The sequence below is a fragment of the Cuculus canorus genome, chromosome 3 (assembly GCF_017976375.1).
Source record: "Cuculus canorus isolate bCucCan1 chromosome 3, bCucCan1.pri, whole genome shotgun sequence".
NCBI classification, from domain to species: Eukaryota; Metazoa; Chordata; class Aves; order Cuculiformes; family Cuculidae; genus Cuculus; species Cuculus canorus.
This window is the reverse complement of record NC_071403.1, coordinates 27,339,907-27,353,780: the sequence shown is the minus strand read 5'-3', so window position 1 is coordinate 27,353,780 and position 13,874 is coordinate 27,339,907. Positions and strand designations below refer to the sequence as shown.

General features: G+C 49.6%; 1 protein-coding gene across 2 annotated transcripts in view; it reads left to right on the top strand.

Annotated features, from left to right (window-relative positions):
• The first annotated feature begins 765 nt into the window (after positions 1–765).
• The window catches only part of SIM1 (SIM bHLH transcription factor 1), a 54,253-nt gene continuing 41,144 nt past the window's right edge, over positions 766–13,874 (top strand). The window contains exons 1-3 of one of the 2 annotated variants that reach the window (XM_054063755.1): positions 766–908; positions 2,045–2,732; positions 12,972–13,054. In XM_054063755.1, coding sequence (XP_053919730.1) covers positions 2,558–2,732; positions 12,972–13,054 — 258 coding nt within the window. In that variant the 5' untranslated portion in view covers positions 766–908; positions 2,045–2,557. Of the gene's footprint in view, positions 909–1,169; positions 1,445–2,044; positions 2,733–12,971; positions 13,055–13,874 lie in introns of those variants that run through there. The other variant, XM_054063754.1, reaches the window with a different exon arrangement.

The following is a 13,874-nucleotide window of genomic DNA, read 5'->3' as shown; positions in this document are numbered from 1 at the left end:
AGCAGCGAATAGGCGGTCGGCACTGGAAGCCTGGGTTTCGAGCTGCAGCCCCTCCGTGGAGCAAAAGGGGCGAAGTGCATAGCCTTTTATGTTTTTGTTGACATTTTTTCTTCTTTCGAAAGCCGAGACCCTTTGTTTTTCTTCGAAATACTCCGAAATATTCCGATTGCCAATGCAATCTCATTTTAAATTACTATTTTACCCGAGCTCTCCAACCGACTGGTTTGACAATTATTGTAGACTTTCGAGCCTCTCTTCTGGTTTTAGAGAAAACTGTATAACCCTTCTTCCCTCCCTCCCTCTCTCCTCCCCGGCGCTCTTTTTCTGCTCTGTCTACCGTTTTTAGCAGCCAGCAATTGGCCCTGAGTTTGGGTCTGGGTTCTTTTTTCTCGGAGGACTAGAGAGACTGGGAACAGTCCCATTCTCTGACAAAGAGAGGAACCCCCCCTCGTTCCACTTCCACTTCTCGGACAGTTCGAAAGTGCCTCTGTCTCCTGATGTAGGAAGATTGCGGGGGGTTGCTCTTTTTGTTTTGGTCTATTTGTGAGACTCTTTGTTTTTTTCCAGCATGTATCAAGATTTGTTAAAACCTTTCTCCATCCTCCTCCCCCTCGAGACTCGGTTCACGCTCTCCCACAGCGCATCAGCACCGCGCCCTGTTAAAGCGGGGGGGGGAACAGGGGACGTGGCTCCAGGTTATTTCTCCCAAGCACGAACAGTTGCTTAGGGGGTTTTAGGTGAGGAATTGGGAGGATCCTCACAAACCACAGCGACTGTTCTTCTCCGGCAGGGAAGACTGGAGGGTTCCATGGATCGCGATAGCCAAAAAAAAAAAATCAAAACCAACAAAACTCCTCTTAACACCCCAAAATAAACAAAAATAAACTTCAACGGAGCGGGATGGGCAGGTAAGCGCGGGGGGAGGCGCCGCGGGGATGCTCGGGTGGGGGGGTACTGCCCCCCCATTCCCGCGACGGGCGCCGGGAGAAAAAGAAGGGGGGCGTGCCGGGGGCGCGGTGACGTCCCGGCCCCCGCCGCCAGTGGGAGGCCGGTTGGCCAATGGGGAGCGAGGAGGGTCCGTGAGTGGCGTTAAGGGAGGGCTCGGAGTGGGGAGTGGGGGGGATGGGGGGCTGGGAGAGAAATGAAGTTGTGTTAAAAGGCTTTTAGCCATCAAGAAGTTATTAGGCATTTCTCAGCCGCAAATTAGAGATTCTTCATTAATACCAACCTCACCCCATCCCCCCCCTCGACCCCCCCGTTATGTGAGAGGGAGAGTGTGGGTGCCGATAAAGGGGATGGGGAGGTAGCAATGTCTGTCTGCCCATCGGTGTGAGGAGCAGTGACAGGCGCAAACTTTTCCCCGTGCTATTAATGAACCAATTAAAGAGTTGGGCTCCTCACCCCTGGAGAGGTCTCTGCAGGCTGCCGGGCTCAGGGACTCGAGGTAGGTAAAAAGAAGATCACAACCCACCACGAGCTTCCAGCCTCAGGAAGGAGTCGCAGTGATGAGCGGGGCTAGGCTGCGGGTCGCTTCCCCCCGGTGGAAAATGAGGAAAAAAGAAAACGATTTGGTTGGGAAAAATGTGATGTTTGGGGGGGAATCCGGCTTGCGGCAGGGCTGGGCAGAGCGTTCTTCCCCCGACCGGGACAGCCTCCTCCCGGCCCCGGCCGGGGGCTGCGGGGAGGACCAGAGGCGAGGGGAAAACTAAATAAAAGAAGAAGCAAAAAATACTCCGAGGCTGGAGCCGGGGACTGGTTCTCTGCTTTCTTTCGTTCTGGTCATGCGGTGCACACCTGGGCTGGGAAGGGTGAGAGCTGTGGGAGGAGAGTGCGGGGCAGGGTCCTCCACGGGCGCGCGAGATGGGAAAATATACTTCTTTTTTTTTTTTTTTTTTTCTTTTTGGTGTGTGTGTATTCTCTTTCCCCTCTGGTGGGAGAAAATACTTCGCCCGCCGGAGGCTGGTTGTTGATAACTCTTTCTCGCGGCTCCGCTGCTGCGTTGTGTAGCGGCTTTCTCACCCCAGGGCTGCTGTTGTCTTCACAGAGGCTCCCGAGAAGACACCCAGCGCCCTGGGAGGCAGCCCACGGCCGGGCGTCTGGGGCCTCGGATTGACAGCGGATCACGGGAAGAAACGGGATTATTATGACCCTCTTCCGAGGAGCTATGCTGCCAGCCACGAGTAGGAAAAAAGTCCAGAAATTCCTCGTTTGTTTGCTGTCTGGTGCCGCAAGCTTCTAGCTTTTTTATCATTATCATTTTATTTTTCCTGCGGTTTCTTGGAATCTCTGAGCTGCATTGGATAAATGCCTTTCCCATCCGATTGACTCTGCTTGTCAGAGAATTAATTATTTTTTTTTTTTTTTTTTTAAGAACACCTTTCTGGTCTTGTATACTTGTTTGTATTTTACGCAACCGAACGGTTTCTCAGAGAAATGCCCGCGCTCAGAATCACTGCCTGATATTGTGGAGAGATGAATTGCAGCTGAAAGTTTCCCTTCCACCTTTGGATGAATCTCTGGAGTTTAAATTTTAGGAAGGAAGGGGGAAAAAAACACGATGAAAGAGAAGTCCAAAAATGCTGCCCGGACCAGACGGGAGAAAGAAAACAGTGAATTTTACGAACTGGCGAAATTACTACCTCTGCCCTCTGCTATCACCTCTCAGCTGGACAAAGCATCCATCATCAGACTCACCACCAGCTATTTAAAAATGAGGGTGGTCTTTCCAGAAGGTAAGTGGGAATGTCTATTCGCCTCTTTACGTTCCGATCCAGGTGTCGCTTGTCGCTTTTACTTAAAAAGAAAAGAAAAAGGTAACTGGCGCGGGGCGGTGAGCCGGGAGGCAGGATGCTCTCAGCTGTCACTTTGCTCTGTCGTAAACACTTTCCCTTCGGTTCCTGTGGCAGGTTTGTTTGGGGACCTACAGTGCTTTTGCCAACACTTGAAAGCACTGAGCTTTGCTGCGTGTTCTGCTAACGTACATACGGTGTTTGTCTTCCCCCAGCAAGATTTGCATCCCCTGCCAAACACGTGCATGGCGAAAGAGGGGACGATTCACCCCTATTTATAGCCACACTATGGGGGGAGTTAATATATGGGTAAATATTTACATAAGCCTATGCAAAGTCCTAAAGCCTTAGTTCAAGTATCGAGCAAAGGTGCGGTTTACAGGTACAGCACACGCGTGCAGGCGTGCTCACACAGACACGCACAGCTTTAAATAACTCAGGCACACCGAATCGCATCATGGATGCGACGCCTCTCTCTCTGAGGATCTTTAGGCAGTTTGCAGGCGTTAATCGACCTCAGAAATTTTTAACGGGAGTTTTGTTCTCAGTCATACTCAATTCCCACGCAAAGCTGCAAGCCCAGAATCCGAGGCTGGGCCTGATTTTCCTCCACGGTCAGGCAACAGTAAACTTAACCTTGACTTCCACGGCAGCAACAAGAGCCCTGCCTGTCTAGTAAGAGCAGACTTAAGCGTCCTAAAGTTGCTCTTGTTTTCGAGTAGTTAGGATTTAAAGCGACCGTCTTGGGGCTTCTAGACCAGCTGCCAAGAAAAACAAACAGCAGAGAAAGTTAAGAGAGTCGGAATGAAGTTCTCCTGTATTCTCACTTTTTTTTGTTTTCATAAGAAGCAGGAAACAAAATAAAAATACTTCAGTAATCTTTTCTTTAGATCAATCAATTGAGATACTGTTTGCACGAAATAGAAAGTATTGAGAGCTTTTTTTTCCGACCTAATAACATTCACTTCATCTTTCGTTGAAAACAGTGTGACCGTGAGGAACAGCATAATATAGGCACGTCCCTCTGTGTTGTCTGTACCTATACCTCTGGTCGGTCTGTTGGTCTGGCTTTTCTACTTTGTTTTACAGATCAAGAGTGGGTACAGGGCCTGTTTGTTTTGTTTGCTTTTTTTTTTTTTTAATAACCTGATTAAGTCTGTGAATTGTTTGTCCTAATTCTACTTTTTTGGAAGCAAATATGCAATCGGGCAGTCGTTTGGACTGGGGGAGGTACACCACCCTCCCCAGGTTACATATGAACTGTTGCACCTAGAGTCCATAGCAGTAATCGCTAATCCAGTGCGTCTTGCAGTAGTTTCTTTAAAGAACCTTTCGTATCTCCGAGTCACTTAGAACCAAAGAAGCGGATAAATGAAACCTTTAAGTAATAATCCTCCATCGAGCCACTTTTCTATGTGATCATAATGCGGAGCAGTCCTCTGGTTCATAGGAGAACGACTTTGTCCTTTATACTGTCAGCGCATACTTTATAAAAATAAAGATATTGCAAACTCGGATGCCCACGATATTCCTAAAAGGATTATTAGCAGTGATTTGTCAACTCCTGTGGTCTCAGTAGGCTACCTTTCTGCGTGATTTCGAGCAGGTCTCGTCAATTACTGGTGCCTATGTAGCGGGTTGTTTGATCAGAAGAAGCATATGGTGTTGCTTGTAGGCTGTGAGTAATCATGGGAAGAGAAGAATAGCTGATCCCCGTCCCTCGGTGGCAGCGCAGGATATTTGAATGCCCTGGGGAACCGTGTGGCGAAGTGCGCCGGGGCCGGGGCCGCTGCCGGCCGCAGCAGATGCTAATTCGAGCGGGGGACAGAGGGGGCGGCTAAGCGGGGCTTTGGTGGCAGCCGAGCCTTCGCAGCCTAATTAAAGGCAAACTGCAAATTAAAAAAGAACGGCAGCGAGCGGGAACGAAAGGGCTCGCCTCTCCGAGAAGCGCTGCTGCGGGAGGCCGGGCGGGCGGCAGCCCCACGCGCCACCGCCACGCATCCCCCAGCACCCCCCCGCATCCCAGAGCATCCCCGCAGGCGGGGGGCACAAAGGCCCGTGGGAGCCGAGCCGGGAGACGGGTGATTTTCCCCGGGATCTCGGCGGCCGGCGGGGACTCCAGGAACCGCGCGGGAGTGGGCGCCGTTGCTCCCGGTGCGGGTGCGCTTGTGCACCGGGCACTCGGCTCCTCCGGCTCGCAGGGAGGGGAAGAGGGGAAGAGGGAGGTGATCCTGGTCTCCCGACTTCCCCAGCCAGAAAAAGCAGTCATCGCTTCCCTGGAAAGGGAAGACAGGGTAGTGGCAGTCAAGGACATTAGGCATCCAAAGGAAAAGCCTTCCTGAAAGTAGGAGGCAGAGAGAAGCAGTGTTGGATGCATTTAGTACCGGTTCCGTTTGCTTGGTTTTCCCTGGGGAGGAGAGCGATACAAGCGTCGGGACAGACACGACGAGCTGGCCAAAAGGCTGGAGGGAGGTTCGGGAGCTCGGCAAAGTGTCATGTCATACATTTAAAGAGATCTTGGAGGAGTCAGGATAGAGAAGTGTTGCCTTACGAGCGAGCTGAGCTTCCAGTGTAACTCATCTCTCCTCTCCTCGGTACAAGAGCGAATTTCCATCTGCCCGGAGAGCGCTCGCACAGGGGCCGGTTGTAAATAATCACGTACGGAAAGATATACACTCCTCATCGCGGCGCGCACGCGGGGCTGGAGACAGGGGAACAGGCGGAGAGAGTCGGTGTGCGTTTGTCTGCATATTTTTACGACTGAAGCTTTCCTAGAGAGAGAGAGAGAAGGTGGGTAGATTTCAGGTTCATTTTGGAAACAAGACAGTTTTTTGGGAGCACAATGCCAGGAGGGTCACACACAGAATCGTCACAGTGTGGTTTCCGTCTCCTCCCCCGAAATCTAACACAAACTTGGTGGCACTGGACAAACTCGATAAACCGAGCAGTGATTTTTCAACGAGCTTCCTCTCGTAATGGCTGTGTAATTCTCACAAGCTATTAAAACGCCTGGGTTGTTCACTCTACCCCCGATTTCACTTTACTGGATTTCCAGCAGATTAAAACTGTTAAGAGCGAAAAGCGTTCAGCGGCTTAGGTACCTTGCATGCTTTTAGTGCTAAAACTTCTTCCTCCGGAGCTTACAAGGCATAGAGTAGTTTTCGATGATCGCACAGCCCTTGGAACGGCTGCAGATCTGCTAAATCGCTGAGGATAGTCACGAAGAGGTTTTTTTTTCAGCAAAACTTACTAAAAGTTCACTCTTAAGATAACGTTCATCAAAAAAAAAAAAAAAAAAATCCCAAACCTGCATTTTAGCATTAAACAGCCAAGTAACGTAACTGAAAAAAAAAAAAAAAATCTGGAAAAAACTCAGGGATCTTGAAAGCCTATAAGTATTTTCTTTCAAAAAAATCCGGATGCTATAACTAGAGGGGTTATTCTTTACTGACCCTCGCCAGTATCCAAAAGTGAAGGGGAAACAAAATCCCAAACAAGAGGAAAAAACACAATTGGCACAATAAATAGGTGTTGGAGTTTCTTTTATTTTCTTTTTTTATTTTTTGAGGGGGTGCTCTTTTTGTTTTGTCTTGTTTTAAATCAGGAATATTTTCAGGATCCCATCCTCCTCACGCTAACAGAGAGGGGAGAGGACGGTGGGCAGTCTCTGTTTCAGTGGAGAAGGATCGTTTCGGTGAGGAAAGGATTTTGATTTTTGACACAAAAGCAGAAGCTCCATTTACATAAACTTCTGCCGAATCAGGATGGTTAACATTTCAATATTGAAACCCTTAATCCTGTTTTATTTTAAAGGGGGAAGAGATCAGCAGGGGAAAAAAAATCCGTTTCCCACGTGGATAGGTGATTTAATGCTGTTTTTCTTACTGCTAAGGGAAATGATTGAGCATTAGGTTTCAGTGTTTATTTTCTTACAGAAGTTTTTCTCATTTAAGGTGCAGTTTACTCTCCACGCTGCCCCTCTGTTTAATTCCAGTTTTGATGTGAACTTAAAATGTGAAGTGCAGAACTAAACAGTTACCGTGATCGTTGAAAAAGCAGATTTATGTGTTAAAAGAGAATACTCAGTGAGACGGGTGGATAAAACGATGTTTTCTTTAGAAATCCCTTCTTAGTAACATACGGCTGTTTGGAGGCCGTTGAAGGAATTTTTTCAACTTGCATACAAATAGTGTGTGTTCGCGAGTGAGTTGGTGCAAACCCTTTCCTCTTTTCTTGGAATAAGGACTGCTTGAATTTGCATCTACTGTAGAAGTGAAGAAGGAGTTGGCTCTCGAAAATTTCCCCTGATTTTTCTCCCGTCTGTCCAATTTGGGCACGGTTCTGTTTGTTTGCTTTTCAGAGCACCATTCCATTGCCCGTGTGTGCCAAAATGCTGGTATTTCTTTCAAGAGCATTATTTCCACTACCGTTTTCTTAATAGGGTTGTTTGTTTAGTCAACATGACTTTTTCTCTCTCTTATTATTTTTACAAAGAAAGCGGGATGCTAACTTATTTCTGCTTCAAATGAACACATGTGATTTATCGAGATAATAAATCTTTACAAAACCTTGCTAATGGCATCCGCAGGCAGTTGGAAATGATCAGCGGTGTTTTTTTAAACATAGCTTATTCCATTTCATCTGAACCCTCCGACGGCGACCCACTTCTTCACAGAAGCCTCATTGGGCCGAGATTTTGAGTTATCATTAACCACCGCCTGTTAAATTAACTGAGAAATCAGTCCTGTCGGGCGTTAAGCAATGGCAAAATGGAGCGCTGGCGGTAGGCTATTTAATTAAATGGTTAATCGAATCGAGCTAATTCTTCGATACAATATCCAGTTGCCTTTTCATTTCCCGGTAACTAGGATGCATGGCTTCTGTCCCTGCGTCTCCCGGTGCTGTTATTTCCTATTTTTTTCCCTGGATATCGGGGGGAAACGACAGCCTTGGAGATGGGGACTGAGCTGTCTTGCTTCCCCCTCCCCAAAAAAACCATCCATGCCTCGCATCTCCCCAGGGAAGCTGCAGGGAGGGACAAAAGGCAGCAGGGGCGATGGGGAGATAGGAAAGGTGCTGCTCTGCTGCACGGGGAGATGAAACGCCCGTGCCCGCTGTAAAGCTTTACGAGCGGCTCCGCCAAACAGGTTGCTCGAAGCCGGCGAGGGGCTCGGGGCTCGGGCCGCCCCTCCTCGATCTCGGCGAAGGCTGCAGGGCCCCCGCCTGCCTCGGTGCCGCAGGGAAGGGGCGAGCCCCGGGGCGGAAGGTGCCGCGTCCCTCGCTCTCCGCAGGGTCAGCATCCCTGCTGCGCCGCGAGGGGCAGAGAGCGGCTGTTCAAAGGGCAAAGCGAACGCACCGCGACAAAAGCGAGTGGAGATCCCCCCGGGCCTCGGCGGGCAGAGCCCTGGGGAGGGTCGGAGAGAGAGTTTTAAGAAGCGCCTATAAGCGAAAAGCGCGGTGGAGCTCCTTGAACCCAGCTTAGGCAAGAGCCGCCGCTGCTGTCCCGGCGGGACGGAGCCCAGAGCCCCCCCAGCTGCCTCCAGGCGAGACTCCCACTCCTCTACCCGTTTTCCCATCGCCTGCAGCAGAAAACTCTCTATCGGGCGTGCACGGCTTCCGTGGGCATCGCCCGTGAGCCTGGCCGGGCCGTGCGGCCAGGAAAGTCCCTGCGAGGGGGTCCCAAGGGTCTTGTCCCTCAAAGAAGGAGGGTTTGGAGCTCAGGCTGAGCTCCCCACTAAGTAAATTTTGAACGGGGACGTCAAATCGCCCGTCCTGCCGTTGTGTTCGCTACCGTCCATCCGGATTGCGCTGAGATTTCGTGACGGAGAGTCCGCTGGGAAAATCGTAGAGACCGCTTTTAAAAGCTGGCAAATCAACAAAGTAGATAAGGGCTTGCATCTTCTGGCCACCCCACCCCTACCACCTACCCCCGCCCCCCTTTGCTACTGCCAGACAAAGGAAGGGGTAGAGGTAAGTTCTGCGCTGCAGATGCTCATAGAGGGACGAGGAACCCTGAGATCAGCCAGGGCCAAGGAGCTTCCCTGGCCTCCTGGAGTCTCATTTCCCTGCGCCTGCCTTCCTCCGTCTTTGCCTAGATCAAATCAGAGATGATTGAGGAGTGCCTTCCCCCTTCCGTGGGATAGAGGAGCTCCTTGCGACAATATCGCTGCCGGGTAGAGATGATATTCACCCAACCCCTCCATTGGCTGCCCGCATCAAGGCTTGCAGCAATCGAACGATGATGGGAAGGACAGGGCCAACGCTGGCCATGAGCCCGGCTTGGGGGACAGGCTGCTTGAAGGGGGGGGCGGCTCAGCGCCGGGGGTGGGCACGGCTGGGGAGAAGACATTTCACTTGAACTTGCCAGTGTAGCTATCCCATTAAACAGATGGAGATGCTTTTTGAGGTGGAAAGAGCAGTGGTTTTCCATTGGGAAGAGCTGAAAGAAACGATGAGTCAGCACGCTCGTTCCGAGCAGGATCCGCGCAGTTTCTGCGCATGCTACTAGGTAACGAGACTGTTGCTCGCAAACTAAGCAAGAACCTGGATAAAATGCCTTGCCCTCCTCGCCTCCCTTCCTTCTTACGGTGGACACTTTCCTGTGGCCCAAATTGTTTATCTTCTTAGGAAAAAAAAACCCTCGAGTGGAGGAGATTGCTAGATAGGAGCCTATAATCTACATTTTGTCAAGAGTATCAAACTCATTCCGAAAGAAAAGCTCGATCCATTTATTTTTGCTGGTTGAATAGCACAGCTGGATGATGCCTTGAGCTTAGGCAAGGCGATTGCTCATCATTCATTCGCCAGGAACTGGCCTAAATGTTGCCTGTGGGATTAGGTCAATTTTAGTGGATCTACTTCGCCTCATTTGGTTACTAATTGGTTTCTTGTTTTATAAATCGAAATCTCATTTTCAGGAAATTGCAAAACTCATGCAGCCAGTCCATTGAGGTAATCCGCCGGTCGGGGGTATTTAAATGGAAATGGTTCTACAATGCATCAAGTATTAAGCAACAGTAAAACTTCGCCTCTATTTCCAAATGAAATGTGAACTCGCTAGCTCCTTAGATCCATAATAGATACACCCCTTCTAAGGCTACTTATGTAAATATGATAAATCAGACCTTGGTGGGGGAGGGGATGCAGAGAAGAAAGCGAATTTTATCTGCTAAGGTTAATGTGGTATATCTTGGAAATCTTCCAAAACAGATTATGTTTTGCTTTGTCTTCGGCCACTTTAGCTGGGAAAATCCTTTGCCTAAAAACGATTTAGTTATCCTTCCCCTCGCAAAGCTGCTTGTTTCTATTCCAAACCTATTATGCTGCTGGCTCTCCAAATTACAAGAGAATCTTTAGATCTTGTTTCCAAGCGTAATCCTGAAGCAAAAGGGAGAGCTGATTTCCTTGTTTTGTTTTAAATAGACAATCAAAGGATTTGCAGAATTTTCTGCGGTAGGTCAAGTGCAAGAAATCACAGTTTGCCCCTTCGATAAAAGGAAATTGGATGTTTAAGCGAACGCACAGGAAAAAAAATAAAAGGGAATATTAATGGAGAGTTTTTCTCGTATAATCTTAAAGAAGAGTATTTAAGGAACATCAGGGAGAGCCCGTCGGTTTGGGAGAGGCAGGGATTGGCAACGAACAGAAATAGCCTCAGACTTGAAAGAGCCTAAACTTTTGCGAAGTACACAAAGAACAGTCTCATGTGACAGGATTTCAAAAAGCCGGTTCAGGTAGACAAGCGAGAACGTTTAATTATAAACCATTACCAGACAGCCCGGCAGAGCGGGGTTTCCGCACAGCTGGAAGTTCGGCGCCCCGGGAAGAGCCGCCTTTCCGGGGGGAAGTTAACCACGAGCTGCTCATTGACCCGCCGGGGTCGGGTTATTTTCCCTTTTAGAAGAAGAAGGACCAGAGCCGTAAACTTCGATTAATAAGCAACTTAAATCATAAGCGGGGACCGCAGATTTAGTTCTGAATACAGATATCTGTCATTCAGGTTTCCTTCTAGTTTGGGGGACGTCCCAGTGAGCAGCCCTGGTGCCTCTCCTCTGACGGGGCGTCCTGGCTCCCCAGCAGAGAAACCACCCAGGAGTTAGGGGAAAACAAATAGAAAGGGGGGATTCTTTCTTTTCCTGGAAGCTGCGCAAGATTTACCAGCTCCATACTGATTTCAGGGGACGGGGGTGACCCTCCGTCCTGGTGTCTGGGTTCTTGAGAGGGAAGGAAGGCGGAGGTGCCTATGGAGCCCCCGCGGGTCACTCTCTCCGCAGGGCGCAGGGGGAAGTGAAGCGCAGGGACCCGGAAAGAAGAGACAAGGTCCCCGTTAATTGGAGTGGAGAAATTAATGGGAAGGAGCCTTGTTTTGGCTGGCACCTGGCGCTGGATACAAGCTGCAGCTGCAAAAGAGGGGGGGCAGGCCAGGAAGATGCCCCTGCCTTTGTAGGGCGGTGAAGTTAGGAAGGGAGGAGAGAAGTGTTGGAGGGGGGAAGAGACAAACTGACGTGAAGAGGTAGACGAGCAAAGGGGGAGAAGAGAGTGAAAGGAGAGGATGAGAGGGACATGTCGCTCTGGCGCTGAGGTGGTGGGAAGGGCTGGTGATGCCCTGTGGGATGGCCCGTTCGAACAGCGCGGAGCAAATCGTTAGCTTTGTTTAGACCGGCAAACACCTGATGAAGCCAGTCAATGGTGAGGGATGCCAGCGGCTGCCTGCTGTCACCACCTCTCCCCTTTGCCTCGAAATAGCTGGAAAATGGGGTCTTGCCTTCCCCGAAACCTCCCTGAGGGAGGGAGACCTCGCCGGCTTGGCTCTCCCCTCCCCGGGGCCATTCGGCCATCATTCAGGATTTGTAATTTTTTTTCATCCTCTTACTTTATCTTAGTGTCTGTGCGTGTCAGGCTGAGCCGTATTTCATAGCATAAGCGTAAAAGGCTTTTCACTGTCCCGTTTAAACTATCTCAGCAACAATACTGCGAAAAGACATCACCCACAAGTAGTTTTACTCCGGTAAAGTAATTCCTGTCTGGTTTTTCTTCCTCCTCACTTTGACTAGGAGAAAACAAAGTGATGTCTGAAACATGAAACAAGTCCGGAGGAATTCATTTCTGGAGAGGGCTATTTGGAGGCAGATCACACCTTCTGCAGGCGTGATCATCTCACCTGCCAGAGCAGAGGAGGGATGGTGAGGAGGGAGGTGAATCCCGGAGACCTGGCTTCGTGGGGCAGGAGGTTGGGCTGTCCCTGCCGTCAGTGGCTTTTATGGGCCGCCTCGGAAACGTCTTGAAACCGCGCTCGGCTCAGCCACGGGTAGTTTGCTTTTCGTGGGCTTGAGTGGGGATCTCTAAAAGGGAAAACGTTTTAAGACGGGGCTCGGCGAGAGCTGGAGGAGTCGCATCTGCTCGCTCCTCTCTCCCTCCCCAAACAGGTAATTACAAATCTTCCAGGTGAGAGAACTGTGGCCCCGAAGACAGAAAGAGGCAGGAGGTCACAGATCAAACTGGAAAGTGATGTCTGGCGAGCAGGGGGTCTAAGCCCATCCTTATCTCTCTCCCTCCAAACGCTGCTGGCTAATTACCCGGCAGGTTGCGGCCGAGCTCTGCCTTCTGCAGGGGAAGGCATCACCCGCAGGCAGGGCTCAGCTGCTGCCGGGACCCTTCCACGACGCTGGCCCCTCCGCCGTCGAGAGCTTTCTCTTCCCAGACACCGTCGAGCCACGTTAAGCACCTCCTTCTCTCGACATCGAAGGCTTCCTCCAGCATACTCCTTTCTTTTATTTTAAATAGCTCCCAGTGCTGTCCAAGATCCCTTCGGTGATGGTAGGAGAAAGGCGCTTTCCCCAAGTTCAGGGAGCCAGTTCCCAGTAGCCGACGGCAGCACTGGAAAGCCCTTTTATCTAGCATGCTATTTCGCTTAGGTCTCGGGGAGTAACTTCACCGTTGACTCAAAATAGGTATTTTTCTCTCACGGGAGATAGGTCTTGTAAAAAAATCCACAAAAGAGGTTACTTTCTGCAACGAAATCGTGTCTAGTTTCCCGAAGATTATAAGTGCACGTGTATTAGATTGAATACAAACAAAAAAAGAAAAAAAAAAAAAGAGGAAAAAAGTGCCTCTCCAGCAGGCCATCATAGTCAACTTTTCATCTCTTCATTTTACTTTTTTTTGTGTGTATTAAATAAACAGGACTTGGAGAAGCCTGGGGCCACTCTAGCCGAACCAGCCCGCTGGATAATGTTGGACGAGAACTGGGATCCCATCTTTTGCAGGTACTGATCTGGAAACGACAGTCATATGGTATTAATGATTAAAGAAACCATTCCTTCTTCTGAGCCTTTAATTGCCACCTTGACTAATTTTTAACTGTTCACATGTTTAATAAAAAAAAAAAAAAAAGTGAAAGGAGGACTTCAGAAAAATGAACCGTCGCAGCTAAATGTCGTGTGATATAATGGATCTGTGGTTTGGTCCCTCCGGGTCCTTTGCCCCAGCACTAGCCAACACAAGATCCTCAGCGAGGGGTTCATAGCATATCCCGGTGTGCCAGACAGCAGGAATATGACTTTCCCCCAAATTACTGGCAAGGTGACAAGTCCCAGCAATACGCTGGACTTCAGGGTGGTGTGGGGACAGGGAGAGGTTCTAGAGACAGGTTGGGGGAGGCTGCCCTGGGCTCAGCAGGCACAGAAATGGGCACAGACACGAAAGACGTAGGACACGTTTGAAAACTCACTGCTCTCTAAACTATTAATGAATATTAACTCTTACGGTCACCACACATTTTTGGTAGGGTTATGTGGCCTTTTGGGAGCCTGCTCTTGGCACACCGAGAAGGCCCCTCTATGTCTGCTGAAACGTGCCAGCTAAATTCTGATAAATAAATTAGTTTACTTATTGAGAGTTTTAGATTCTCCTCGCTCGCTCAATGTCTCCTTAGCAAATAATCAAGAGCTGAGCCCCCCAGTGGTATTTAGAATGGGATAGAAATGCTTAAGAGTTCTAGGATCGACTTATCAATCACTGGGTAGCCTGAAGCTCTTCTTCGGTACTTCCTGGGCATTTTGCTTTACCGGGACCTTTTGAGCTGGA